The 27,826-nt window shown below is 46.7% G+C and overlaps 1 protein-coding gene across 1 annotated transcript; it reads right to left on the minus strand.

The window, feature by feature from the left end:
• On the minus strand, nt 1-27,394 carry LOC138352705 (cysteine-rich protein 2-binding protein-like). The gene is made up of 4 exons (XM_069305286.1): nt 27,348-27,394; nt 12,291-12,450; nt 4,747-4,859; nt 1-223 (listed from the first exon to the last, which is right to left on the minus strand). The coding sequence occupies exons 2-4, from the start codon at nt 12,444-12,446 to the stop codon at nt 1-3; spliced, it is 492 nt and encodes a 163-aa protein (XP_069161387.1). The 5' UTR covers nt 12,447-12,450; nt 27,348-27,394.
• Between the last annotated feature and the right edge of the window lie 432 nt (nt 27,395-27,826).

The following is a 27,826-nucleotide window of genomic DNA, read 5'->3' on the forward strand; positions in this document are numbered from 1 at the left end:
TTAATGGAAACACATACAATCAATCCCAGGCCAGAAGAAATGTCTTGCTAGTTGATTCATGGCAGGAATATATTTGGGTGTCGCATAACAATAATCTATTGGACGTCTGGGAGGCAGGCACCATCTGATTTCATTGCGATGTGGATACGAGATAATCTCTCGTAGAAGTTTGAGTTTCAGAGGAAGTGACTCGTAATCTTGCATGATGTATGGCTTCAGTTTCCTGCAAAAACAAAAAATATGAATTGTGGAAAATAGGCTCAGAATGCATCTCAAAAAATAATAAGTATATAAACCATAGTTCACATCCTGACTATCATAACTTTATATTTATATCATAATGCTGTATTAACAAACTGCAAAAGGTGCAAAGCCATGCAACTAAATGGCTATAGGAACTGAAAGACGAGCTACAAGGACAGGCGAGGGGCAATAAATATGCCAAAACATGAAGATACTGTACAAGAAAAAAAGGCAATGTGATCACTATGTACAAAATACTAATGGGAATCGACAAAATTGTTAGGGAAGAATTCCTGTAACCTGCTACTTCAAGAATAAGAGGTCAAAGATTTAAACTAACTAAACAAAGCAGCCGAAGAAATATAAGAAAATTCACTCTTGCAAACAGAGTGGTAGACAGTTGGAACAAGTTAGGTGAGCAGGTGGTAGAGGCCAAAACCGTCAGTACTGTACTTTCAAAGCATTATATGACAAAGAGTGCTAGGAAGATGGGACACCACGAGCATAGCGCTCATCCTGTAACTTCACTTAGGTAAGTAAATACACACACACAGAATAGGAGATGAAGTACTAAATGAAACGGACAGAGAGAAAGATCTAGGAGTTGATATCACACCAAACCTGTCTCCTGAAGCCCACATAAAAAGAATAACGTCTGCGGCATATGCGAGGCTGGATAACATCAGAACAGTGTCAGGAACCTGTGTAAGGAATCATTCAGAATCTTGTACACCATATATATAAGACCAATCCTGGAGTATGCGGCCCCAGCATGGAGCCCGTACCCTGTCAAGCACAAGATGAAGCTGGAAAAAGTCCAAAGGTATGCCACTAGACTAGTCCCAGAACTTAGAGGCATGAGTTACGAGGAAAGGCTGCGGGAAATGCACCTTACTACACTGGAAGACAGAAGAGTAAGAGGAGACATGATCACACCCTACAAAATCCTCAGAGGAATCGACCGGGTAAACAAGGATAAACTATTCAACACTGGTGGGACGCGAACAAGGGGACACAGGTGGAAACTGAGTACCCACATGAGCCACAGAGACGTTAGAAGGAACTTTTTCAGTGTCAGAGTAGTTAACGGATGGAATGCATTAGGCAGTGATGTGGTGGAGGCTGACTCCATACACAGTTTCAAGTGTAGATATGATAGAGCCCAGTAGGCTCAGGAACCTGTACACCTGTTGATTGACGGTTGAGAGGCGGGACCAAAGAGCCAGAGCTCAACCCCCGCAAACACAACTAGGTGAGTACAACTAGGTGAGTACACACACACACACACACACACACACACAAAACAACCTGGACAAACTGGAGAAATGGTCTAGAAAATGACTACTGTGCTTAAGTTTAACTCAAGTGTAAATTTATGAAATTAGGAAAAGGGAGCAAGAGGCCGAACGCAAGGGACCATCTGGGAGGTGAAATCCTTCAAGAGTCATATAGAGAGAAAGATCGGGGGTTGATATCACACTGAACCTGTCCCCAAAAGCCCACATCAAAAGGATATCATCAGCGGCATATGCTAGATTGGCCAACATAAGAACTACATTTATATACTTCTATAAGGAATCATTCAGAACCTTGTATTCCACATTGGTCAGACCAATCCTGGAGTATGCAGATCCAGCCTGGAGTCCATACCTAATTAAATACAAGACAAAGTTATAAAAGATTCAGAGGTATGCCACCAGACTAGTCCCAGAGCTGCGAGGTAAGAGTTACGAGGAAAGGCTACGAGAATTAAGCCTCACGTCTCTGGAAGACAGAAGAGTTAGGAGACACCTGATCACCACCGACAAATTTTTCGGAGGAATTAACAGGGTTGACAAAGACAAAGTATTAAGTATAGGTGGAACACGAACAAGGGAACACAGGCAGAAACTTTGTACTCAAATGAGCCACAAAGATATTTGAAAGAATTTTTTCAGTGTCAGGGGTAGTTAAATGGAATGCAATATGCAGTGATGTTGTGGAAGCAGACTCCATACACAGTTTTAAATGTAGATATGAGAACCCAATAGACTCAGAAACTTGGACCAGATTCACCAAGCAGTTACGCAAGCACTTACAAACCTGTACATATATCTTTTTCTTAATCTTTGGCAGCTTTATTTACAATTATTAAACAGTTAATGAGCTCTGAGGCACCAGGAAGCTGTTTATAACAATAACAACAGTTGATTGGGAAGTTTTCATGCTTGTAAACTGTTTAAATATAACCAAAGCCATCAATAATTGAGGAAAGATGGACACGTTCGTAAGTACTTGCATAACTGCTGCATGAATTTGGCCCCTGTACACCAAACAACGTACGCAAAATGAGGATTGCAGAGACCCAGACACAATGCCAATTCCAGAGAACACCATAGAATACATAGAGGTATTCCAAGACCAAGTGGAAAAATTACTCAAGGGATTTATCCTCCAGTAATCAGGGATTAATCAAAGGATCAAGGTAAGGAATAAAGCAGTGGACCAAAAATGTCAAAAACCCTTCAAAAGAGGGAGGGGGGGTTCCTCATTTGGCCATGAGGGCCATTTTCTTTGCTTAGAGCCCTTTACTTCCTTTCTGGCTCAGAATGAAATGGGTGGTTTCTAGTAGGGTCCTTTGATGATTGATGCTAAGGTTCTGCCAAGGGGGGGGGGGGGGGGCTTTGTTTGTCATGTCCGATTGTGGGGGCCATTCACCGTTACTTCTTCACCACTAGTGGTGCACCAGAGGAAGGGGGAAGGAAGGGCAATCTATGGATCTGGAGTCCCTGGTTCCAATGCCTGTTTGTCCCAGGTTGTCTGCAGTGTCATCAAGTTTAGCCAGATAGTGGTCTACCCACGAGACCATGATGTTCATATGACTACTGTCTTAGCTCATTTATCCTGACTAGAAGTACCCTTCACCAGATAAACCAGACAACCTGATACGCAGAATTCTTATCAGGGAAGTCCAAAAACTACCTTATTTGCAATTTTTTTGTACCGCAACCGACAATTTGAATTTTCACACATTCTGTACTATAAATCAATAATATCATATATTGTGGAAGCAGACTCCATACACAGTTTTAAATGTAGATATGAGAACCCAATAGACTCAGAAACTTATGTGCTTGACAATTTATGTAATATAATCTCCGGTTATCCAGACCTCTGACCAGATATGGCAAAGGCTTCCAAGGATATGTCTCCTTGGAAGCCACTAAGGAACCTCTGTTCAAGGGCTTTAGTTTTTCCATTTTCCTGGCTAAATGACAGAGGTGTTAAGACTAGAGGACCGAGGAGGAAGGTGCACAGTACCATGGTAGTGTGCAGGTGGAACTAACATCGTAGCAGTCTCCGTGGTGTAGTGGTAAGACACTCGCCTGGTGTTCCGCGAGCGCTATGTCATGGGTTCGTATCCTGGCCGGGGAGGATTTACTGGGCGCAATTCCTTAACTGTAGCCTCTGTTTAACGCAACAGTAAAATGTGTACTTGGATGAAAAAACGATTTTTCGCGGCAGGGGATCGTATTCCAGGGACCGTAGGATTAAGGACTTGCCCGAAACGCTACGCGTACTAGTGGCTGTACAAGAATGTAACAACTCTTGTATATATCTCAAAAAAACTACTTCATGACCAGGTGCTTCATTCGTCTCCATTTATCATCTTGTTTTCTATGTTTTGGTTCGCCCACCATTCTGGTGGCTTTTTCTTGGTTAGGATGATCTGGGATCCTCCTGTGCTTTGTACCAGATTTTGGTCCCTAATCCCTAGTAGGCTTACAATAACTCACAAGGGCCTGGACTGAATTGAATTGGGTAGAACTATCCAGGTGGCTAGCAGGTAGCAGGTATATCAGGTGAAGCAGGTATCAAGCAGGCTAGCACCAAGGATCCACCAGAAAGAGGAACTTTACATTCAATATTGGCCTCTAAATCTTTTTCCGAATTTATCCCCGCCAAACACGGCAAAAACTACGTCTCCTGCATGACCAAGCTCTCAACCAAGCTATTTATCTCAATTCGCTGAATAGTCTAGCAGAGACTATTTTTCTCAAGAGGAAATTACTGTACAGTAAAGGTCTTAGGACAGCCAGGTTTATTATGTTATTCAGCATTGTTGATTTTAAGAGGAAGTCTCTAGGAATGTATACCTGCATGCAATCAAAATCCTACTGCAAGACTGAAAGCTTTATTTCTTTAGTACAGCGTACCAATGCTTTTGGTTTGCTTTTCAAACGAACTTTTGATTTACAACAAAACACTAAACACCAGTTAAATGTATTTTTACATAGGCAGTTGCATGTACTTGTGATCACTTTTCAGCCAACTTGATAGTTGACATGGACCATTGCTAAAATGTATTTGGGAAAGTAATCAATCCATGCTGGCTTTTGTCACAAAACTAACCTGCCACTGATCTTGGTAAATATAAGAAGAGCTATTTAGAAGGAAAACTGCATAGGCACTTCTCCATTCAGATCATTATACTACCTACTCAACATTTATATCTGGTCTTACCTGAGAGTATAGGGACTGTGGATGAGTGGCGGTGTTCCGGCAGGACGACCAACAAGCTTTACCAAGAAACTGGTCATTTCTTCTTGCTTCTGCTGCTGTTCGCCAATACACACCTGATTCGACAAGGGTCATGTATATGTTGTGCAAGTTGGAAGACGAGCTGGACGAACCCCCAAATGCACACATTTGGGGGCCACACATGCCAAGTAGTGAACCCTCCTCTGCCTTGAGCAAATTCCCAAATGTGAGGTCGGGAAAATTCTCCTTCCTCGGATGGGTCCTCCAGATGTAAAGTCAAGGTTGTCCTACTCCCAGACACAGCCTCCAAATGTAAGGATGGCTTGGGACTCCTAACAGGGATTGCTAGTCCTTGCCTTACATTAAACAAAAAGCCAGCATTGAATGTAATGAAACGCCATTTTCTGTGGAGAGCCCCTTCGGCTTCCCGGAGCTATACCGGGCTGATGTGTACATATTAGACCAAGGCAACAGTCAATCGATGGAGTTATAGGCCTACCGGGGACCAGAGCCAGAACCTGCCCCCCCCCCCCCCCCCACCCCAAGAAGAGGCATGAAGAGCAATGGCCTAAAGACACCCCCTGTAATTGGAAGCAGTCTATGTCTGTCATCTACCAGGTGAGGCACCCAGGAAGGTAGGAATTCCCAAACAAACTACTGATGGTCAAAAATTGTAAACCGAAAGCCGAACTAACAAGCAGAATTCCCCAATCAAAAACAAGCAAACAAGCATGATGTCACCACAACCGGCACGCATCCGCCTGTGCAACCTTCCCCTCCCTGGGAGGGGGACAGGGGAGGGGGGAGGCCCCAGACCTCCACGCCGGCTACTCTCCTTAGCTCAGAGGCCAAATATAAAAAATGCGAAAAAAACGCTGATCGAGAGAGAGGGAGGGATGCCGGGGTACCTCCGGGGTCTCACCCAGAAAATGGCGTTTCATTACATTCAACGCTGATTTTCTGTGGAGAACCTCTTCGGCTCATCGGAGCTACCTAACCAAAGATAAAGAAGAAAACGGACTTACCTGGGAGGTGGCCGTCACTCACTCCTCAACTCGAAGTCAAAACAACTGGCTGCAACTTGTGACCCAAGGCTACACATGTCCAAGAAGGGCTTGGAACATTAACGAGGTATCGTGTGGCCAGAACCCTGTTCGACCTCCATAAGCCCCGTGCCTGAATGCCTGCCCAGAACATATTACCAAAAACAGCAGGCAAAGTAGGGAACTTACAAACGTTGGGGGCACAGTCTGGCTAGACCGAATAATCCTGCGGACGACCTGGGAGACCCGCGCCCTGGAACAGAGAAGAAGGAAAACCAAGTCCACCCGAAGTGCGTCCCCTGCCACGGAGGCCATGGTTCACAAATAACGGCGAAGAGCCGCAACCGGACATAAAACATGATGCACACCAGGCCGAACCAACCAAGCATCAACAACCCAAGGACCCCTACAGAAAGCAGCAGACTCATTCTTCACCAGAAAAGGAGATGGCTACAAACGAACAAAACGACCAACAGAACCAAAAGAGCAGAAACACCCTGCACCAGAGGAGGGCATGAAGCTCCCCAACCCGTCCCCCCAGAGGCCAATGCCAACAAGAAAAGTCTTAGAAAAACAGTCCTGAACCGAGGAGAAAAGAGAACACCCGGTCCAACGACCAGGACAGCTCAGGCAGTGCATGAATAGGCTGAAGGTGAAACAACACCCGAGAAAGCTTGCTGAACGGAGTAGAAGTGACATCCACCCTGAATGCAAGCTGCAGCGACTCCGCCAGTGCCTCACAATACGAGGAGACAGTATTTAGCACAAGATAACGGTCCTGAAACAACCAAGAGAGAAAGGACAAAACAACCCAATCAGAAATCGAAGAAAACCAATGAAGAGAAAAAAAAGTGCTGAAAGGACTGCCAGGAAATTTCATACTGCTGTCGAGACGAAACTCGCAGGTGGGACACCATCAACGAAGCCACCTGCTCATCATACAAGTGGTGATAAACCTGCGTAAAAAAATCAGACGCGAAGAGTAGAGTAGATCGAACCAGCCAAGTACCATACCGGACTGATCTGCTCAAAGAGGCAGAGCTGGGGAAAGACCCTCAGATTCGGACATCGAGCAAGAAGCTCCTGAAACCAGGGCTGGGCTGGTCACCAAAGAGCCAACAGGACTACTCTCCTCTGGTAAGTCACCAAGTGAGCCAGAACTCTGAGCAACAACCGAACTGGTGGGAAGAGTAACAGGTAACCTCACCTCGAAGAGTCCAGCCAAAAGACGTCAACCCCCGACGGCCTCACAGTCTGGGAAGGGTACCACATACACTGGAAGATGCCGCAACCACGCCGATGCTAAGATGTCCACCTCCGGGCGCTCGTACATCCGGCAGAGTCAAATGAACGAGTCGGTGTTGACCGTCCGTTCCGTGGATAGAGGAATGAACCGAGACAGGCTGTCCACCAGGACGTTTGAAACCCCCTGAATGTGAACCACCAAGAGAGCCAAAACCCGAGAACTTGGCAGACGAGTCACCCGAAGCAACCAGCCCCAAAGAGCCAAGGACCACATTAAACCCCGTGGTTCAGGCAATGAACCACAGGAAAGCAGTCCAAATGGAGCCGGATCATTGCTCCGCGAGCGACACAAACAATCTGAATCTGACATGTTCTGGGCAGGCATTCAGGCACGGGGCTTTTGCAGGTCGAACAGGGTTCTGGCCACACGATACCGCGTTAATGTTCCAAGCCCTTCTTGGACATGTGTAGCCTTGGGTCACAAGTTGCAGCCAGTTGTTTCGACTTCGAGTTGAGGAGCGAGTGACGGCCACCTCCCAGGTAAGTCCGTTTTCTTCTTTATCTTTGGTTAGGTAGCTCCGATGAGCCGAAGAGGTTTTCCACAGAAAATCAGCGTTGAATGTAATGAAACGCCATTTTCTGGGTGAGACCCTGGAGGTTCCCCGGCATCCCTCCCTCCCTCCCGATCAGCGTTTTTTGCGCATTTTTTATATTTGGCCTCTGAACTGAGGAGAGTAACCGGCGAGGAGGTCTGGGGACACCCACCCCCTGTCCCCCTCCCAGGGAGGGGAAGGTTGCGCAGGCGGATGCGTGCCGGTTGTGGTGACATCATGCTTGTTTGCTTGTTTTTGATTGGGGAATTCTGCTTGTTAGTTCGGCTTTCGGTTTACAACTTTTGACCATCAGTAGTTTGTTTGGGAATTCCTACCTTTCTGGGTGCCTGACCTGGTAGATGACAGACATAGACTGCTTCCAATTACAGGGGGTGTCTTTAGGCCATTGCTCTTCATGCCTCTTCTTGGGGTGGGGGGGGGGGCCAGGTTCTGGCTCTGGTCCCCGATAGGCCTATAACTCCATCGATTGACTGTTGCCTTGGTCTAATATGTACACATCAGCCCGGTATAGCTCCGGGAAGCCGAAGGGGCTCTCCACAGAAAATGGCGTTTCATTACATTCAACGCTGGCTTTTTGTTTAATGTAAGGCATGGACTAGCAATCCCTGTTAGGAGTCCCAAGCCATCCTTACATTTGGAGGCTGTGTCTGGGAGTAGGACAACCTTGACTTTACATCTGGAGGACCCATCCGAGGAAGGAGAGTTTTCCCGACCTCACATTTGGGAATTTGCTCAAGGCAGAGGAGGGTTCACTACTTTGTATGTGTGGCCCCCAAATGTGTGCATTTGGGGGCTCGTCCAGCTCGTCTTCCAACTTGCACAACATATACATGACCCTTGTCGTATCAGGTGTGTATTGGCGAACAGCAGCAGAAGCAAGAAGAAATGACCAGTTTCTTGGTGAAGCTTGTTGGTCGTCCTGCCGGAACACCGCCACTCATCCACAGTCCCTATACTCTCAGGTAAGACCAGATATAAATGTTGAGTAGGTAGTATAATGATCTGAATGGAGAAGTGCCTATGCAGTTTTCCTTCTAAATAGCTCTTGTTATATTTACCAAGATCAGTGGCAGGTTAGTTTTGTGACAAAAGCCAGCATGGATTGATTACTTTCCCAAATACATTTTAGCAATGGTCCATGTCAACTATCAAGTTTGCTGAAAAGTGATCACAAGTACATGCAACTTCCTATGTAAAAATACATTTAACTGGTGTTTAGTGATTAAGTTGTAAATCAAAAGTTTGTTTGAAAAGCAAACCAAAAGCATTGGTATGCTAATACTGTACTCTGAGCTGTTGTGATAGTGTTAGTCTTACAAACTACAGCAGCACTAAATACTCCTCTAAAATGACTGAAATGTGTTCTCTGTCTGTCTCTGTCTGTCTGTCTGTCTGTCTGTCTGTCTGTCTGTCTGTCTGTCTGTCTGTCTCTGTCTCTGTCTGTGTCTGTCTGTCTGTCTGTCTGTCTGTCTGTCTGTCTGTCTGTCTGTCTGTCTGTCTGTCTGTCTCTGTCTGTCTCTGTCTGTCTCTGTCTGTCTCTGTCTGTCTGTCTGTGTCTGTCTGTGTCTATCTGTCTGTCTGTCTGTGTCTATCTGTCTGTGTCTGTCTGTCTGTCTGTCTGTCTGTCTGTCTGTCTGTCTGTCTGTCTGTCTGTCTGTCTGTCTGTCTGTCTGTCTGTCTGCCTGTCTGTGTCTGTCTGTCTGTGTCTGTCTGTCTGTGTCTGCCTGTGTCTGTCTGTGTCTCTGTCTGTGTCTGTCTGTCTGTGTCTGTCTGTCTGTGTCTGTCTGTCTGGTTCTGTCTGTCTGGTTCTGTCTGTCTGGTTCTGTCTGTCTGTGTCTGTCTGTCTGGTTCTGTCTGTCTGGTTCTGTCTGTCTGTGTCTGTCTGTCTGGTTCTGTCTATCTGTGTCTGTCTGTTGGTGTATGGGTGTCTCATCTATTATTTTTGGTCGTTTACTCCGGCCTTCGATGGCGTTGGATCATTCCTCCTCAGGTGGGACTGGCACGGCAGGCCTCTTCCCCTGCGCTCTGTTGGATTATCCTGTAGTGGGTTCACTTGGGCGTGGTCAAAACGACAGCATCCCTCATGTGGGTTTGTTGCGTGTTTTCAGTTCCGTAATGGGACTGTGTGGATCTGCCATTCATACTGGACTTCTCCTCTCTGAACCCCTGGGTCTTTTGCCCCTCCTTTTGGGTGACCACGCTGTCTTACGTCCAGCTGCTTTTGGCACGGGTGCCTGGATGGTGTGTTTGGACCTCCGGGACGTGTATTGGCACGTCTCGATTCATCCGGGGATTCGTTGACTGGCTTGGGTTTGTTGTGGGGCAACAGACTTACCACTTTCGTTGCCTTCTCTTCGGTTTGAGTCTGGCACCTCGAGTGTTCACATGCGTTACCCAGGTCGTGGTGACCCATTTGCGTCTATCAGGGGTTCGGGTTCTGGCTTACCTCGACGACTGGCTGGTCTGGGCTCCCAGCCAGTTCGTGTGTCTGCTCGCCAGAGATTTGGTTCTTTCCCAGCTCGCCAGGTTTGGGTTCTTGGTGAACTGGAGGAAGTCCCATTTGATTCTCTCGGGATCGAACTTGGCTGGGTCTTGTGTGGGACTCTCGGACAACTTCCTTGTCTCTCCCTCTTGCGGTGTTCTTGCAGCTGTGGTCCCGCCTACGACTGTTTTTGGAGGGCACCTGGGTCACACTTCGGTTGTTCGAGCGGCTGTGCGGGAGCCTGAACTTCGCCATGCTGGTCTACCCGTCGGGTCGGATCTGGCTTCGGCAGCTGTTCTGGTTTCTTCGGGGACGTTCCTTCCGCCGCTCTTGCAATCACATACCAAGAGTCTTGTGTCGGCTGCTGCATCGCCGGCTTTCTTTGCGAGCTTTTTGGGGTTCTGTGCTGTGGCGTCTCTCCGAGCTCACTTGATGTGCTAACGGATGTCACACCGTCCCAAACTCCCGCACCGTGCTGTGAGCCCAACGGAAGGAAGCCAGATCCGACCCGACGGGTAGACCAGCATGGCGAAGTTCAGGCTCCCGCACAGCCGCTCGAACAACCGAAGTGTGACCCAGGTTCCCTCCAAAAACAGTCGTAGGCGGGACCACAGCTGCAACAACACTGCAGGAGGGAGAGACAAGGAAGCGGTCCGAGAGTCCCACACAAGACCCAGCCAAGTCCGATCCCGAGAGAATCATATCGGACTTCCTCCAGTTCACCAAGAACCCAAACCTGGCGAGCTGGGAAAGAACCAAATCTCTGGCGAGCAGACACACGAACTGGCTGGGAGCCCAGACCAGCCAGTCGTCGAGGTAAGCCAGAACCCGAACCCCTGATAGACGCAAATGGGTCACCACGACCTGGGTAACGCATGTGAACACTCGAGGTGCCAGACTCAAACCGAAGAGAAGGCAACGAAAGTGGTAAGTCTGTTGCCTCCACAACAAAACCAAGCCAGTCAACGAACCCCGGATGAAGCGAGACGTGCCAATACACGTCCCGGAGGTCCAAACACACCATCCAGGCACCCGTGCCAAAAGCAGCTGGACGTAAGACAGCGTGGTCACCCAAAAGGAGGGGTAAAAGACCCAGGGGTTCAGAGAGAAGTCCAGTATGAATGGCAGATCCGCACAGTCCCATTACGGAACTGAAAACACGCGACAAACCCACATGAGGGATGCTGTCGTTTTGACCACGCCCAAGTGAACCCACTACAGGATAATCCAACAGAGCGCAGGGGAAGAGGCCTGCCGTGCCAGTCCCACCTGAGGAGGAATGATCCAACGCCATCGCAGGCCGGAGTAAACGACCAAAAATAATAGATGAGACACCCACAGACAGACACAGACAGACAGAACCAGACAGACAGACACAGACAGAGACACAGACAGACAGACACAGACAGAGACACAGACAGACAGACACAGACAGAGACACAGGCAGACACAGACAGAGACACAGACAGACAGACACAGACAGGCAGACACAGGCAGACACAGACAGAGACACAGACAGACAGACAGACAGACAGACAGACAGACAGACAGACAGACAGACAGACAGACAGACAGACAGACAGACAGACAGACAGACAGACACAGACAGACAGACAGACAGACAGACAGACAGACAGACAGACAGACAGACAGACAGACAGACAGACACAGACAGACAGACAGAGACAGACAGAGAGAGACAGAGAGAGACAGACAGACAGACAGACAGACAGACAGACAGACAGACAGAAAGACACAAACAGACAGACAGACAGACAGACAGACAGACAGACAGACAGACACAGACAGACAGACACAGACAGACAGACAGAGACAGACAGACAGAGAACACATTTCAGTCATTTTAGAGGAGTATTTAGTGCTGCTGTAGTTTGTAACACTATCACAACAGCTCAGAGTACAGTATTAGTGTACAACAAGAGAAATGATCATACTATATGCAGACGAGGAATCACAATAACGTGGCTGAAATATGTTGACCAAACCACACACTAGAAAGAGTTTTGAATTGAGAATGGTTCAGGACAGATCGAAACGTCGTCGTCCCTTCACATTCTAGCGTGTGGTTTGGTCAACGAGCATACTATATTCTAATTCAATAACTCAACAATAAATACTAACCTGAAATCTGTCTAGAACTCTAGAAGTTGAGTCTCTTGTATCTTGCATTATCTTGCCCCTAACTAGTTCGTGACGACTCCTCAGTCTACCGTGACTACGCAAAAACTTTATCTCCGAGTCCAAGTTGAAAAGTGGAAGGCCATGTTCATACTTCATTTTTCTGCAGAGAAAGAGGCTACGTCTTTCAACTATAAATTAAAAAAAAACAGCATTGAATGTAATGAAACGCCATTTTCTGGGTGAGACCCGGAGGCTCCCCGAAGCTTTACCGGCTGATATGCTAATGTCAGACTTTGGCATCAGTCATGTGTGTGTGGAGTTCTACGGCCAACCAGGGACCACGGCCAGAACCTGGCCCCCTCAGAGAGGCAAGGGGAGCAATGGCCTACAGAAACCCCGTGTGTGGTTGGAAGCATTCTATGTCTGCCATCGACCGGGTCAAGCATCCAGAAAGGTAAGCATTCCAAAACAAACCCCTATTCTGGTGAAAATTGCTACCTAAGCCGAACTAGTGGATAGAACTCTTCAACACAAAACAAGGAAACTAGTATGACGTCATACGTCACCGCGCCGCTGTCTGCGCAGCTTCCCCCTCCCCGGGAGGGGGAAGGGGGAGCCCCAGACCTCCCACGCCGGCTATCCACCCATCAGTTCTGAGGCTGGATGTCAAAACACGCGAAAAACCGCCGACCGGAGGGAGGGAGGGTTGCCGGGGAGCCTCCGAGTCTCACCCAGAAAATGGCGTTTCATTACATTCAACGCTGGTTTTCTGGGGGGGAGCCCCGTCGGCTCCCCGGAGCTAACTACCCACAGAGGAAGGTCAAAGGGACAGAACCGGGAGGCGGACACCACGCACCCCCCAAGGAGGCGAGACAACCGGCAGCAAACGCCAACCCAAGGCGCCACAGCCCCGAAAAGTCCCGGGAACAACACGAGAACAACGAGCAGCAAGGCCCCCGCACAAACACCAAAAATCCATGCCTGAAAGACCGCAAGGCCACGTCGCCCAGACGGCAGCGAGAGCAGCGAAGCCACGAACGCCACAGGCATGAGGGAAGAACACAGGCAGCTTAGTCGCAAGAACACAGCTGACCACCCGGGACACCATCACCCACGAACCGGGAAGAACAGAACCGGAACAACGCAAAACGCGCTCCGGACCCAAACGCCGTGGCACGCAAACAACAGCAGAGGGCCGCCACTGAACACAAAACAGGACACACCCCCGGCCCGACCAACGAAGCACCAACAAACCCTGGACCCCTCCAGAACGCAGCAGCCCCCCCCCCGCGCCAGAAAAGATGGAGACTGCTGCCACCGAACAACCAAAACGCCAAAACCGAAGGAGCAAGAAAACTCAGCGACTCGACCCCCAGAGGCAAAGGCCAAAAGGAAAGAGCCGACGAAAAAACACACCGGAACCGAAGGGGCACTACCAACCGAGGAGAAGACAGAGCTCGCTGACCAGAGACCAGGATGGTGCAAGCGGCGCACGAACAGGCCGGAGGTGAAACGACGCACAAGACAGCTTACTAACGGTGCAGAAGCAACACCAAGACCGAAAGCAAGCTGAAGCGGCTCCGCCCGCGCCGCACGAAAAGAGGCGACAGTATGCGGCAAGACGACGGCCCCCAACCCCCACCAGAAAACCAAGCCGAGAGTAAACCAAGCTAACAAGAGTAACCACCTAAGAAGGGACAGGAAAAGGAAGGACCGCCAAAATACCCCATACTGCCGCCAAGAGAAGCACGCAGGTGGGACACCTACCACGAAGCCACCCGACCACTAACCGGAGGCGAGACCGCGAGACAGAACATAAGCAGCCCCGACAAGGCCCCTCCGAGCCCATGAAAAGGCGGAGCCGCGGGAAGATCTCGGACGCGACCACTGATACCCAGGCGGCACAAGGAGATGGAACGTCTGCCGAACAGAAAAACTCCCCAAAGCATGCAAGCCCGCCAGGAGTTCAGAAACAATGGGTCCGACGCGAGACATCGCAAGACCCCCCCCCCCCCCCCCCCAAAAAAAAAAAAAACGGCAGGGCAAGCTAGGAAACCAAAGAAGGCGGAAGGGTCGCCGCCAGAACAGAACCCGAACCAAGGGGCACGAACAACTGCAATAAACCGAGACAAAGAAGCACATCACAGGACACAGGCTGAAAAACGCCCAAGAACACACGCAGAACACCCCTGCTGCAGAGGAGGCAGGAAGAAAGAGCAGAAGCACAAAAACCCCAGGAAAACAACCAGGGGTGGACAATCAGGCAGGGACAGAAAACCCCCACGCAATCCCCAGGCACAAAACAGGAGCAAAGTGCCACACCACAACCTGACACAGGAACAAGGAGACGCCACCGTGAAACACGGTACCAATGCACACGTGCAGCAGCAGCAACAGGCACCACCGCAACATGCAACATGTAAATAGCAACTCCCTTCTGCAAAGGCAGAGGAACGGAGCAGGCAGACCCCAGACAGGGCCAACGGAGACTCGACAAAACCCCGCAGGCCCAGAAACCTGCACCAGGCGACCGACGGCGGAGAAAACCCCGCTCGATACCTGCTGGATGGGGGTACTGGGAGCTCTTTTACACCCCAAGCCCGGCCCAAGGCCAGGCTAGACCGGCCAGAGGGTGGCCCACCAGGCAGCTGCTAGGAGCGGCCCGCCGGCCCACATACCTCCACAACCAGGATGGGCCGGAACTGCTATACGAAAACAGGCTAGTGTGCCCTGGAAGTCCACGGACGAACCAGCAAGAAGGCTTATGCTCGCAAGTAGGTCGTGTAACAAGCACAGACCTCTGATGATAATACAGTGTTCCCCAATTGTGCCAATAGCACCACTGCACTCCACTGGTACTATCCCGCAAGTTCTACCAGATAGGCGGGACCCAAGAGCCAGAGCTCAAACCCTGCAAGCACAGCCAGGAGCCTTACCAGGTGAGTACAGAACCATCCCTACAACCCCCACACCTCAACATGAAAAAAGGTGGGTCCCCTGAATGACTCCAGCATGGGTTGGACATGCACATGAGGGGGACAGGAAGGGTTGAAAAAGGGACAGTCACTGGTGTGCGAACGGTCTCAGTCGTACAAAAATATGCCTAAATAAAGACAGGTATATAAACAACACCGCATCCAGCGCCTGGCCAAAAGACGCCAGACCGCAGAAACTCACCTGGCGAACGGTGGCACGAACTTGACACGACTCAACCGTGCCCAGAAGAACCTGGGAGCACCGCCAGGTGAAGACGCCAGAGCCGGACCCTGCCGGACCCGCAGGAGAGCAGGGAGAGGCGAAGGAGGCGGCCCACACCCATGAGACAGGGAAAACTGCGGTGTCCCCACAACTGGGAACCAGGACACCCAGAGCGTTGCCACTACCAAGGCTCAAAGTGCAACGCCCCTGCTGCCCGCACCCGCTTTGTTAGCACAACTGGGTAACCGAGCCACAACGAGCAACCAAACTCGCAGGACTCCGGGTAGAAGGTGTCACAGACCCCGCAGGCAGCAGACGGAGGCAAAACAGAGAGTCACCCAGAGACAAAGGGTGAGAGCAACCCTCAAACTCGCTAGAAGCAAGGGGGGGACTCTGGGGTCACATCCATCGGACCCACGCGCCCCCAGGGGTTTCCCAGGGTCCCGAGCGTTTACTATAAGAGGACTCGCGCTCAGGTAATCCCAGGCAGGGTACTGTTAACCGGCACCCAAAGCTACCAAACAACTTTCTAAGAGCTGAACCCCCGGGACGTGTACACTCACAGGGACCTAGCAGGGGGTACCACCAGAAAATACTCAGAACACAAGGGACACAAGGGGCAAGAACGAAGGCAAGACCCCCTCCCCCCCAGGTAGATAAACAAAAAGAAAAAGAAAACCCCGCACGAGGACAGCGTACCCAAGCGGAACAGAGCCGGCCGCTATGATTGGTAAAGACAAGCTGCACAGTACCCTGCGCCCCACCAGTGCAAAACTGACCCTTACTCTAAGGCGAACAAGGGAGACAGAACACCCGAGCATACACAAAGAGCGGCCGAAAACCAAGCAGTAAACAGCCAAGCAGGGCCAGGCCCCATGGAACTTGTGGAAGGCGGCCCCAAACCCCAAGGGCAGTACTTACAAGGCACCTAGGGAAGGGAACCCTAGGCGCATGCAGCCCGAGTACTGGAGAATCACTCCCGGCTCACGCACCACCTAGAAAACAGACACCACACTCTAGGTACAGTGCTGAAACAACCACTGGAGCCGGTGCACATAACCGGTGTCTATAGCATCAGCCGAAGAACTGATGGGTGGATAGCCAGCGTGGGAGGTCTGGGGCTCCCCCTTCCCCCTCCCGGGAAGGGGGGAGCTGCGCAGACAGCGGCGCGGTGACGTATGACGTCATGCTAGTTTCCTTGTTTTCTGTTGAAGAGTTCTATCCACTAGTTCGGCTTTAGGTAGCAATTTTCACCAGAATAGGGGTTTGTTTTGGAATGCTTACCTTTCTGGATGCTTGACCCGGTCGATGGCAGACATAGAATGCTTCCAACCACACGGGGGTTTCTATAGGCCATTGCTCCCCTTGCCTCTCTGAGGGGGCCAGGTTCTGGCTCGTGGTCCCTGGTAGGCCCTAGAACTCCATACACATGACTGATGCCAAAGTCTGACATTAGCATATCAGCCGGTAAAGCTCCGGGGAGCCGACGGGGCTCCCCCCAGAAACCTTCAATTTATGATTAAGATTACAGATACAGTAGATACAGAACAAGCCACAAACTTATCCTAGAATATTTTTTAGCTAATGAATAGAAAATATACAATTATTTTCCATTTAATCCATTAACTATACAGCCTAAATTGGGTAAATTTCCTGGTGCACTTAAACAAAAAATGAATGTAATGAAATGCTAATTTCTGGGTGAGCCCTAGTGGCTCCCTAAAGCTATCTCGCTGAGATTGTTTCCAACTACTGGGCCGCATCGGTTACGGAGTTCTTTAGGCCTACTGAGGAACCGAGCCATAACCTAGCCCCCCACAAAGAGGTGCCGGGAGAAGATGACAATCCGTCACCTCACCGGAGGTGACAATCTGCAGCCCATCCTCCGGTTTTGGTAGTACCTACGGTAATGATGAGGACCACAGTATATATACTTGCCTACAATGAAATTAGAAAGTAGATATCTGAACTATTATGTTGGACAATTCAAAAAATTATTTTCTACTTATGTTGCAAAGACAAACTAAACTAACCTAACATTCCTAGGCCTAATTCACAAGATCTGAGGCCTAATATAGTACATATACAGGTTATCTTGAAATGATTTCGGGGCTTTAGTGTCCCCGCGGCCCGGTCCTCGACCAGGCCTCCACCCCCAGGAAGCAGCCCGTGACAGCTGACTAACAACCAGGTACTTTACTGCTAGGTAACAGGGGCATAGGGTGAAAGAAACTCTGCCCATTGTTTCTCGCTGGCGCCTGGGATCGAACCCAGGACCACAGGATCACAAGTCCAGCGTGCTGTCCGCTCGGCCGACCGGCTCCGATACGGTCATATATTTTCCTTAGTTTTAACTCAAATTAAAAAAAATAGGTCATACATAATTAAATGGACAGCATTTTCATTTAGTAAGAATAAAAATTGAAAAATATATAAATTCATGAAAACTTGGCTTATTAGGCAAATAGGGTGGAAACCACCCTGTGTGTGTGTGCTGCATACTCCAGGCTGGAGCTGCATACTCCAGGATTGGTCTGACATAAGTGATATACAGGGTCCTGAATGATTCCTTACACAAGTTTCTAAAGGCAGTTCTTATGTTGGCCAGTCTAGCATGTGCCGCTGATGATATTCTTTTGATGTGGGCCTCTGGGGACAGGTTCTGATGAAGTATGCAGCTCCTGCCTGGAGCCCATACCTAGTTAAATACAAGACAGAGTTAGAGAAGTTTCAGCGGTATGCCACCAGGCTCGTCCCGGAACTGAGAGGAATGAGCTACGAGGAAAGGCTAAAGGAGCTGAACCTCACATTCCTGGAAAACAGAAGAGTAAGGGAAGACATGATAACCACCTTTTTTCATGCTCGAACGCTCATCCGTTCCTGACAACCCTGCTGCTCCTCCAACTTTATCAGCTGCTCCTTGAGCCCACAACATCCCAAACATGATGTAACAACCCCAGAAGGCAGCTAAGTACCCAGTGACCTAAATGTGATTGAAATATACAACAAAACCTAACCTACTAGCTCATCTCGACCTCTTTAGTGTTGCTCCCTGGAGGAAGCTAACCTGTCGTTTGCTGCTGCCACATCAATGAGTCTACCCCATCTGCCTGCGTACATCTCTGCTGCTACCATGCAAAACAATTCTAAGCTCGGTAAGGCCGCAAAGAAAGATAGCACACCTATCAGAATGAACCCAACCAGCCAAGCTAGCAACAGGAATAACGCGGCTGTCTCCCCCTTAGTGGCTGCCGGGGGGAGTACCGACCCTCCCTGCGTCAACAATAACAAACCTTCCCAGCTGATTGAAGCGTCGTCACTGACTCGAGCCTTGCAACAGTTATGTAACCATATGAAGCAACTTAAACGAGCTGCCTCCCCATGTTCTGACTTTAAGCGTCTCGCTGATAATCCATGGCTCAAATTATTGACTCAGATACATGATGACCAAATGTCTATAATCCGAGAGCAGTCGGACCTGATAATGAAGCTACAGAGTGATGCTTTGGCCATGCACAAGATTAACCAAGATCTGTCTGTCAGAGTCGACCACCTCGAACAGGAATTAAGCTCTCTTCAGGTCTCGGTTACTAACTTTAAACCAGCAGAAACCTCTAAGAAGCAAGAAGAGATGCTACAAAAGTTAGAGAACCATTTTAACTCCCTGCAACAGCAACACGCTGCAACCCAAGACGAATCAGACCAACTTAAGCTCCTTGATTCTGTCATCATCTCATCACATGATTTTCCCCATGAAACTGACAGAGAAGACTGTACTGCCATCGTGATCCAGGAATTGCGTACTAAGTTGAATTATTCAATCGAAGCAAGAGACATTAAGTCAGCTTATAGAGTGGGTACCAAATCATCTGGTACAAATAACAGGAAAATTCGTGTGAAATTAGATAGCTGCTCCCGCAAGTCAGACCTTATCACTGCTGCAGTCGCTAGGAAATCCAATGTTTATGTGAACGAATGTCTAACCAGATTCAGACAAAATCTCTTATTTAAACTACGTGGAATCTGCAAAAGATCCACTGCTATTAAACATTGTTTTGTGCGCGATGGTAAAATAATAGCTAGGAAGACTGACCCTAGAAAAACTTATGTCATAACCACTGAGGCACACCTCACTTCTTTCCTGGATGACTGTGGGATAACAGCTGAATAACCAGAACATAATTTGTAGTCTCACATACAACCAAAGTGTACTTAAGCGCTGCCTTTCTTTTCCAAAGGTTTTTTATTTTTATTTTTATTTTTTGTTTGTCATCTTTGTTGTTGACATTACTTGTATTTTACTCTTAATTATTTGGTCTTAGTTAATCCCCTTGTCACTAAACCTAGGACTCTTTATTACCCTGTTATATTTAAAGTAACTTGGCATTTGTTTCTTGTAATCATTTATTGGAATTAATTAATAGTATAATTGTTATTAATTAATTAATAGTATATACTATGATACTACCTCAGTATCATAGTAAAATCTTTCACATGAATATACTCTCACTCTGTTTATTTTTACACTTAGATTTATATTAGAGTAAATTTCTAGATTTACTTAGATTTATATGTCATCTTTTTTTTTCTTGGAATTACCTATTTGAGCTCACTTTGTTTTCTTGGGTTCATACTAATTATAGGATTTTAATTAACCATTACTAAGCTAATTATCTTTAAGATCATTTTACTTTATGATTATTATTTTTCTTATTATTTTATATTTTACATTTATATTGTCAGTCACTACTGATTTTTTGTTTTTTCTTTTATCTAACTTCTGTGTCCTTCCTGGCTATCTATTGGATCTTTATTTTACTTCTAATTTGTTACTATTTTATTGTATTTGCTTCTATTCTTGTGTTTTGCTTTATCATGTATCTTGTATCGTGATCCCTCTGCATCTCCATGCACACTGATATTGATCCTGATCAAAATCTTCTAGCTCATATGTACACCAACCAGCACATTGATCATCATTATTGCAAGTATTTTACAGCACACCAGGCAAAAAACAAACTCCAAAATAGCACCTGTTTATCAGTTTACAACCAAAATGTTAGATCACTTGGTAAACATTTTGACGATATAAATGCATTACTCACAGCACTCGGCAACAACCTGTCCTCTTAAAAAGAACGTCGCTTTTGGCCGTTTGCCCGTATGGCCGAATTTGGACGTAATTTGAAATTGAAAAAAATATGAAAATAAATTTGGGATTTTTTTTTTCAACAACAGTAAGTTAAGGGTCCTCTGATAGGTTAGGTGGGCAGGAAATTCTCATAAAGTTTCAAAACGTTATGAAAAACGTTAATTTAAAGTGTCCTCTTATAACCTCTGCGCGTACGCCGGACGGCTCAAATAGAAAACGGAACAGAACGTCACTTTTGTGAGTGGATTTCATTTCAAATTACGTCCAAATTTGGCCATATCGCGCATACGAGCCAAAAGTGACGTTCTTTTTAAGAGGACGGGTTGCGGTACTAACTTATCATTCATTATTTAAACACTTTCGCCCTTGCGGCCTTCTGAAAAAAAAACATACCTGTTGTGCTTTCGGCGTTTCGCACGCCTAAGTGGTAAGACCGAAAAGTGTATACTCTTTTGACTGTCCTGACACTAATTGTAGGCGTACGTATTTAAATTTGGTATCACTGTGTTTGCAATAGAATTGTCTATAAGAACATACCTATAAAATGCCGCCAAAGCATAAGGCATATCAACACCAAATAAAAAACTATTCACATCACTTGCCGAGAGCGCCAAACAACAACAAAATGTTTCCACTCTCTTAATGGTTGTGAAGCCCACAGTTGTGCTACAGCGTTAATTTTGGTATCACGGAAATCGCAATAAAATTCTCTACGCGGACATATGCATATAAATATAGATTCAATGTCGTAGCCCACCCAAAACAGTGTGGGAAGTGGCCGAAGTGTTACCCGCGGCAGCATATCGGCGAAACTCGCTTTGAAAAGTGTATATTCAATTCACTGTCCTGACATTATTTTTCGATGTATGTATTTCATTTTTGTTCCAATGTGTTCGCAATAGAATGTTCTATAAGAACATAAGTATTAAAGGTCACATAAGGATGCGTTCGACCGGCAACATATATAAAAACTACGTCGCTTATACTCGTCGTGTCAATAATACAATTGTTTTACCACGATGATTCACTACCACGCCGTTCTCTTTAATAAGCTGTTCGGCTGTTAGAGAAAACGTAAATTTCATGGCAAACATTTGTAAACTATTCCCAAGTTGATCGGAAAATAAATGGATTTTATACAAATATTTTTTCTCGTGACTCGCGAGCGCGGCACGCCAGCGTAGTCAGTAAGAATATTGGTGACGACAATGTTGTCACCAAATTGCGAAAGTGACAGAAACTTGGCTAAATAAAGATTATACCCAACTCTACAACTTAGCTGGTTATAATGCCATTCATAACTGTAGGCCTAATGAAAAAGGTGGTGGCACAGCTATATATTACCGAGATACATTTATCTGCAACAGTGTCATTAGTGACAGAGATAACTACTGTGAATATACTTTTGCTCAGTTTACAATTAAATCCCTTGAATCCTCTTTGACTATTGGAGCCATCTATAGATTTCCCAATACCAACATAGCTTCTTTCTCAGACAACCTAAGGAATCTTATTATAAACAACAATCTCAACAAAAACCACATCATTCTGGGAGGAGACTTTAATATTGACCTGGGTCAACACAATTGCTCTCAAGTTGACTATTTCCTTAACAGCATGAACTCCTGTATGCTAATCCCCACAATCACCAAACCTACCCGAGTCATTCAAACATCAGCCACTACCTTGGACCACATATAGACAAACATAACAGCTCCCCTTGTATCTGGTATAATCTACGACAGAACAACCGACCACTATCCTACCTTTCTCATAGCGAACATGGACATAACACCACCAAAAAGCAAGAAACTTTCATTTAGGCTACACAGTGAATCAGCTTTAGACAATCTTACAAATGCACTTCACAATATTAACTGGGATTCTGAATTCAATAATACCCATGATATAAATGCATTAGCTAACCTCTTCCTCTCCAAAACTCTAAGCCTCTACAACCTTCATTGTCCCCTTCTTATCAAGCAAGTAACTGACAAAAGATTAAACAATCCATGGCTCACAAGTGGCATTCTCAACTCAATCAAAAAGAAACATGAATACGAAAAGAAACTTAGGATTGGCCTAGTTTCAAAGGAAGTAGCTAAAAGGTACTCACCAATGCTTACCAGTATCATAAGAATGGCAAAACTTACATATTATGTAAATAGATTCAATGAAGCAAAAGGCAACATGAAAAGCACTTGGAAAACAATCTCTAGTATCCTTGGAACTAAACAACACTCACATAACCAAATAAAACTCTACAAGGATGGGGATATACCGTCAACTGATTTAGAAATGGCATTTTTTTTTTGAGATATATGCAAGAGTTGTTACATTCTTGTACAGCCACTAGTACGCGTAGCATTCGGGCAGGTCCCTGGAATACGATCCCCGCCGCGAAGAATCCTTTTTTTTCATCCAAGTACACATTTTACTGTTGCGTTAAACAGAGGCTACAGTTAAGGAATTGCGCCCAGTAAATCCTCCCCGGCCAGGATACGAACCCATGACATAGCGCTCGCGGAACGCCAGGCGAGTGTCTTACCACTACACCACGGAGACGGAGACTGAATTGAATTTAACAGTTTCTTTTCATCGGTTGGTGCTAATCTTGCCAGTAAAATTCCACAGACTCAGACACATATCAACACATATCTCTCAGGCAGCTATCCAAACTCTCTTCTCCTTTCACCAATCAGCCCGGCAGATGTTGTGTCCATCATACACTCTAAAAACCAAGGCAGGAAACACCAGTGAAATTCCGTCCATTGTGTACAAGAGAGCCTCCCACGCCCTTGCCCCACCCATAGCTCTACTATTCAACAAATCTATAGAGTGTCACACCTTCCCTGATATCCTCAAAAAAGCAAGAGTAACGCCAGCCCATAAAGGAAGCAATCCGGCGGACATAAACAATTACAGTATAGACCAATATCAAATCTACCCATTCTATCAAAAATATTTGAAAAAATGATTTACAAACAGCTATATTCCTACCTCGTAAAATTTGACATACTCAACCCCTGCCAGTTTGGCTTCCGGTCCCAAAAGAGCACCAATGATGCAATCATTAGTCTCCTTGACGTTATCTACTCAGCCCTTGACAAAAATGAGTTTCCGATTGAACTCTTCATTGACCTAAGAAAAGCCTTTGATACTGTTAATCACAACTACCTCTTACTTAAACTCCAGCATTATGGAATCCGGGGGGCCTTGCCCTTGACTACATCCGATCCTATCTTAGTGACAGACACCAATGTGTAACCATCAATGATACAACTTTTTCCACTCTACCAATTACCATTGGAGTGCCACAGGGCAGTATCTTAGGATCTCTTCTATTTCTCCTATATATATAAATGATCTGCCTAATGTCTCTAATATTCTTAAACCTATATTGTTTGCTGACGATACTACCCTTATCTATTCAGACCCCAACCCACATACACTAAATAATGTTGTGAATAATGAATAAAAAAAAAGTCCACTTATGGATGTCAACGAACAAACTAACATTAAACATAGAAAAGACTTACTACATCTTATTAGGAAGCAAATCATCAAATGCAATTCAGCTACAGATAGACAACATTAACATCAGTAATAAAAATGATGGCAAGTTTTTTGGCCTATTCCTAGACATGAGAAACAACTTCAGCACCCACATTCAACACATAACTAAGAAAGTCTCTAAGACAGTTGGTATACTCTCTAAAATAAGATATTATGTTCCTAACTCTGCTCTCCTCTCACTATATTATGCACTAATCTACCCCTATCTTAATTACGGTATCTGTGCATGGGGGTCTACCACTGCAAACCACCTTAAGCCCATCATCACCCAGCAAAAATCTGCTATCAGAATAATAACTAACTCTGCTTTCAGACAACACTCAGCTCCCTTGTTTAAATCCCTAAACTTGCTAAATATTAACTCCCTCCACACATTCTCTTGTGTCAACTACATTTACAAATCCTTGTTCTTAAATGCAAACCATGCTCTGAAACTCTCCCTGGACAGATGTAATAGGACCCATTATCACCACACCAGAAATAAATATCTCTTTGATATCCCCAGGGTCAAACTTAATCTGTGTAAACACACTATGCAAATTAAGGGACCTAGTCTATGGAACTCACTCCCTAGTGAATTGAAAAGCTGTCAAACTTTTGCCTTATTTAAAAGCAAAACCAAAAAGTACCTAATGTCATCTTCTTAGTTTCCTACACTGAGCTTTAAATTTGCTCTGTATCTAGTGTTACCCAATCTCCTAATTTTTATGTACTTAACCCAAACAACCTTATCATTGTGTTCATTGCTGTCTTCTTTTATGTGCTAGCTATATGATGTATTGTGCCTGCAAATTTTTGTCAACTACCATTCAAGCTGTCATTGCAATCAATCTGAGCTACCTATGTGCTTTAATATACCTACAATTTTCTCTCATCTTTTGTTTTTCTTGCCTTGTAACTGTTATCATTTTTTATAAATTTTGCAAGTATTTACCTACTTAAAATTTTCTTAGATTAAGGACCTGCCCTAAACGCTGCGCGTACTAGTGGCTTTACAAGATTGTAATTACCATATTATGTATCCTCACAAACCCAATGTACCTTCTTGTATATAAATAAATAAATAAATAAATAAAACCTACAAAATTCTCAGGGGAATTGACAGGGTGGACAAAGACAAACTCTTCAGCATCGGAGGGACACGAACAAGGGGACACAGGTGGAAACTTAGAACTCAGATGAGCCACAGAGACGTTAGAAAGAATTTTTTCAGTGTCAGAGTAGTTAATAAATGGAATGCATTAGGCAGTGATGTGGTGGAGGCTGACTCCATACACAGTTTATAATGTAGATATAACAGAGCCCAGTAGGGTCAGGAATCTGAACACCAGTTGATTGACAGTTGAGAGGCGGGACCAAAGAGCAAAAGCTCAGCCCCCACAAGCACAATTAGGTGAATACAATTAGGTGAGTACACACGGAAGAAGGAAGAAGCTTTTCCATGAAGCTGGAAAAAATTCAGAAGTATGCCACTAGACTAGTCCCAGAACTAAGAGGCATGAGCTATGAGGACAGACTACGTGAACTGCACCTCATGTCGCTGGAAGACAGAAGAGCTAGGGGAGACGTGATCACCACATACAAAATTCTCAGGGAGAATTGACAGGGTAGACAAGGATGGATTATTTAACACGGGTGGTACACGCACAAGAGGACACATGTGAAAGCCGAGTACCCAAAGGAGCCACAGAGACATTAGAAAGAACTTTTTTAATATCAGAGTAGTTAATAAATGGAATGCATTAGGCAGTGATGTGGTGGAGGCTGACTCCATACACAGTTTCAAATGTAGATATGATAGAGCCCAGTAGGCTCAGGAACCTGTACACCAGTTGATTGACGGTTGAGAGGCGGGACCAAAGAGCCAAAACTCAACTCCCGCAACCACAACTAGGTGAGTACATACTGTATATACCCCAGCAACAGCTAAGGGGTCTAATGAAGGCAGACCCCCCCCCCCCCACCTGGCAGGAACAAAAAACACAAGAAAAACCCTACAAGAGGACATCGTACCCAGATGGAACAGACCCGGCCGCTATGAGAGGTGTTAACTAGCTTTGCAATACCCCGCGCCCCTATCAGTGATGAAAATTACCTCCTACCCGGAGACAAACAAGGGTACCAACACCTCAGCCGACCCCAAGGGCGGCCAAGTACCGAGCAGTAAAAGACACAGCAGAGGTAAACCCCAAGGGGACTTTGGGAAGGAGGCCCCAAGCCCCAAGAACAGTACCCACCAGGTGCCTAGGGAAGGGAACCCTAGGCGTGTGCAGCCCGAGTACCGTGGAATATTACCCCTGGCTCACACACCACCTGTAGAGACAGACCAACCGCGGATCAGAGGTCCGCGGTTGTTCAACGTCCTCCCAGCAAGCATAAGAAATATTGCCGGAACAACCGTGGACATTTTCAAGAGGAAACTAGATTTATTCCTCCAAGGAGTGCCGGACCAACCAGGCTGTGGTGGGTATGTGGGCCTGCGGGCCGCTCCAAGCAACAGCCTGGTGGACCAAACTCTCACAAGTCAAGCCTGGCCTCGGGCCGGGCTTGGGGAGTAGAAGAACTCCCAGAACCCCATCAACCAGGTATCAACCAGGTAACCATGCCGCAAGGCACAGAACTGAGACAAAAAGCAGGAGCCAGAGGCACAAGACTACTCTAAAATCATATCGACCAAGAACCGGTGGTTGGATCGCCGGCACGAAGGTCTGTGGCTTCCCTTTTCCCCTCCCAGGGAGGAGGGGGGGGGGGAATATTGCGCAGACAGCGGCATGGCAATGTGATGACGTCATGCTCGATTGCTAATTTCCATTTGGGGAGTTCTGTCCACTCGTTTGGGTTTCGGTAGCAATATGGGGGGTTGTTTTTGGGTGCCTACTTTTCTGGGTGCCAGACCCAGTCGATGGCAGACATAGAATGCTTCCAACCACATGGGGGTGTTTCTATTGGCATTGCTCCTCGCACCTCTCTTGAGGGGGCCAGGTTCATGGTCCCCGGTAGGCAAGAACTCCATGCACATTAACTGATGCCAGAAAGTTATATATATCCATTCAGCCTGGATAGCTCCGGGGAGCCGACAGGGCGCCCCCCAGAAAAAATGCATTATCCCTGTGACAAGATTCACAACTTACCTGACAGCCAATTTTCGACGAAAACGATGCAGATGTGGGAGTAAAGGACCTGAAGATGCTCTAAGTGCCGTAGAAACTGTCGCTCCTCCTTAGGGAGCCGGTCGGCCGAGCGGACAGCACGCTGGACTTGTGGTCCCGGGTTCGATCCCGGGCGCCGGCGAGAAACAATGGGCAGAGTTTCTTTCACCCTATGCCCCTGTTACCTAGCAGTAAAATAGATACCTGGGTGTTAGTCAGCTGTCACGGGCTGCTTCCTGGGGGTGGAGGCCTGGTCGAGGACCGGGCCTCGGGGACACTAAAAGCCCCGAAATCATCTCAAGATAGCCTCAAGATAACCTCATATCCACTCAATGAACGTACACTGCACAACATATATATTTGTCTTAATTAGAGTGCCATGGGTTGATGATATAGGCATAGAAACAATACACATAATCATGTACTTTACAGGCTCTTGTCTAGGTTTCAAACCAAACATG

Source organism: Procambarus clarkii, chromosome 54 (genome assembly GCF_040958095.1).
Source record: "Procambarus clarkii isolate CNS0578487 chromosome 54, FALCON_Pclarkii_2.0, whole genome shotgun sequence".
In the NCBI taxonomy this organism is placed as follows: Eukaryota; Metazoa; Arthropoda; class Malacostraca; order Decapoda; family Cambaridae; genus Procambarus; species Procambarus clarkii.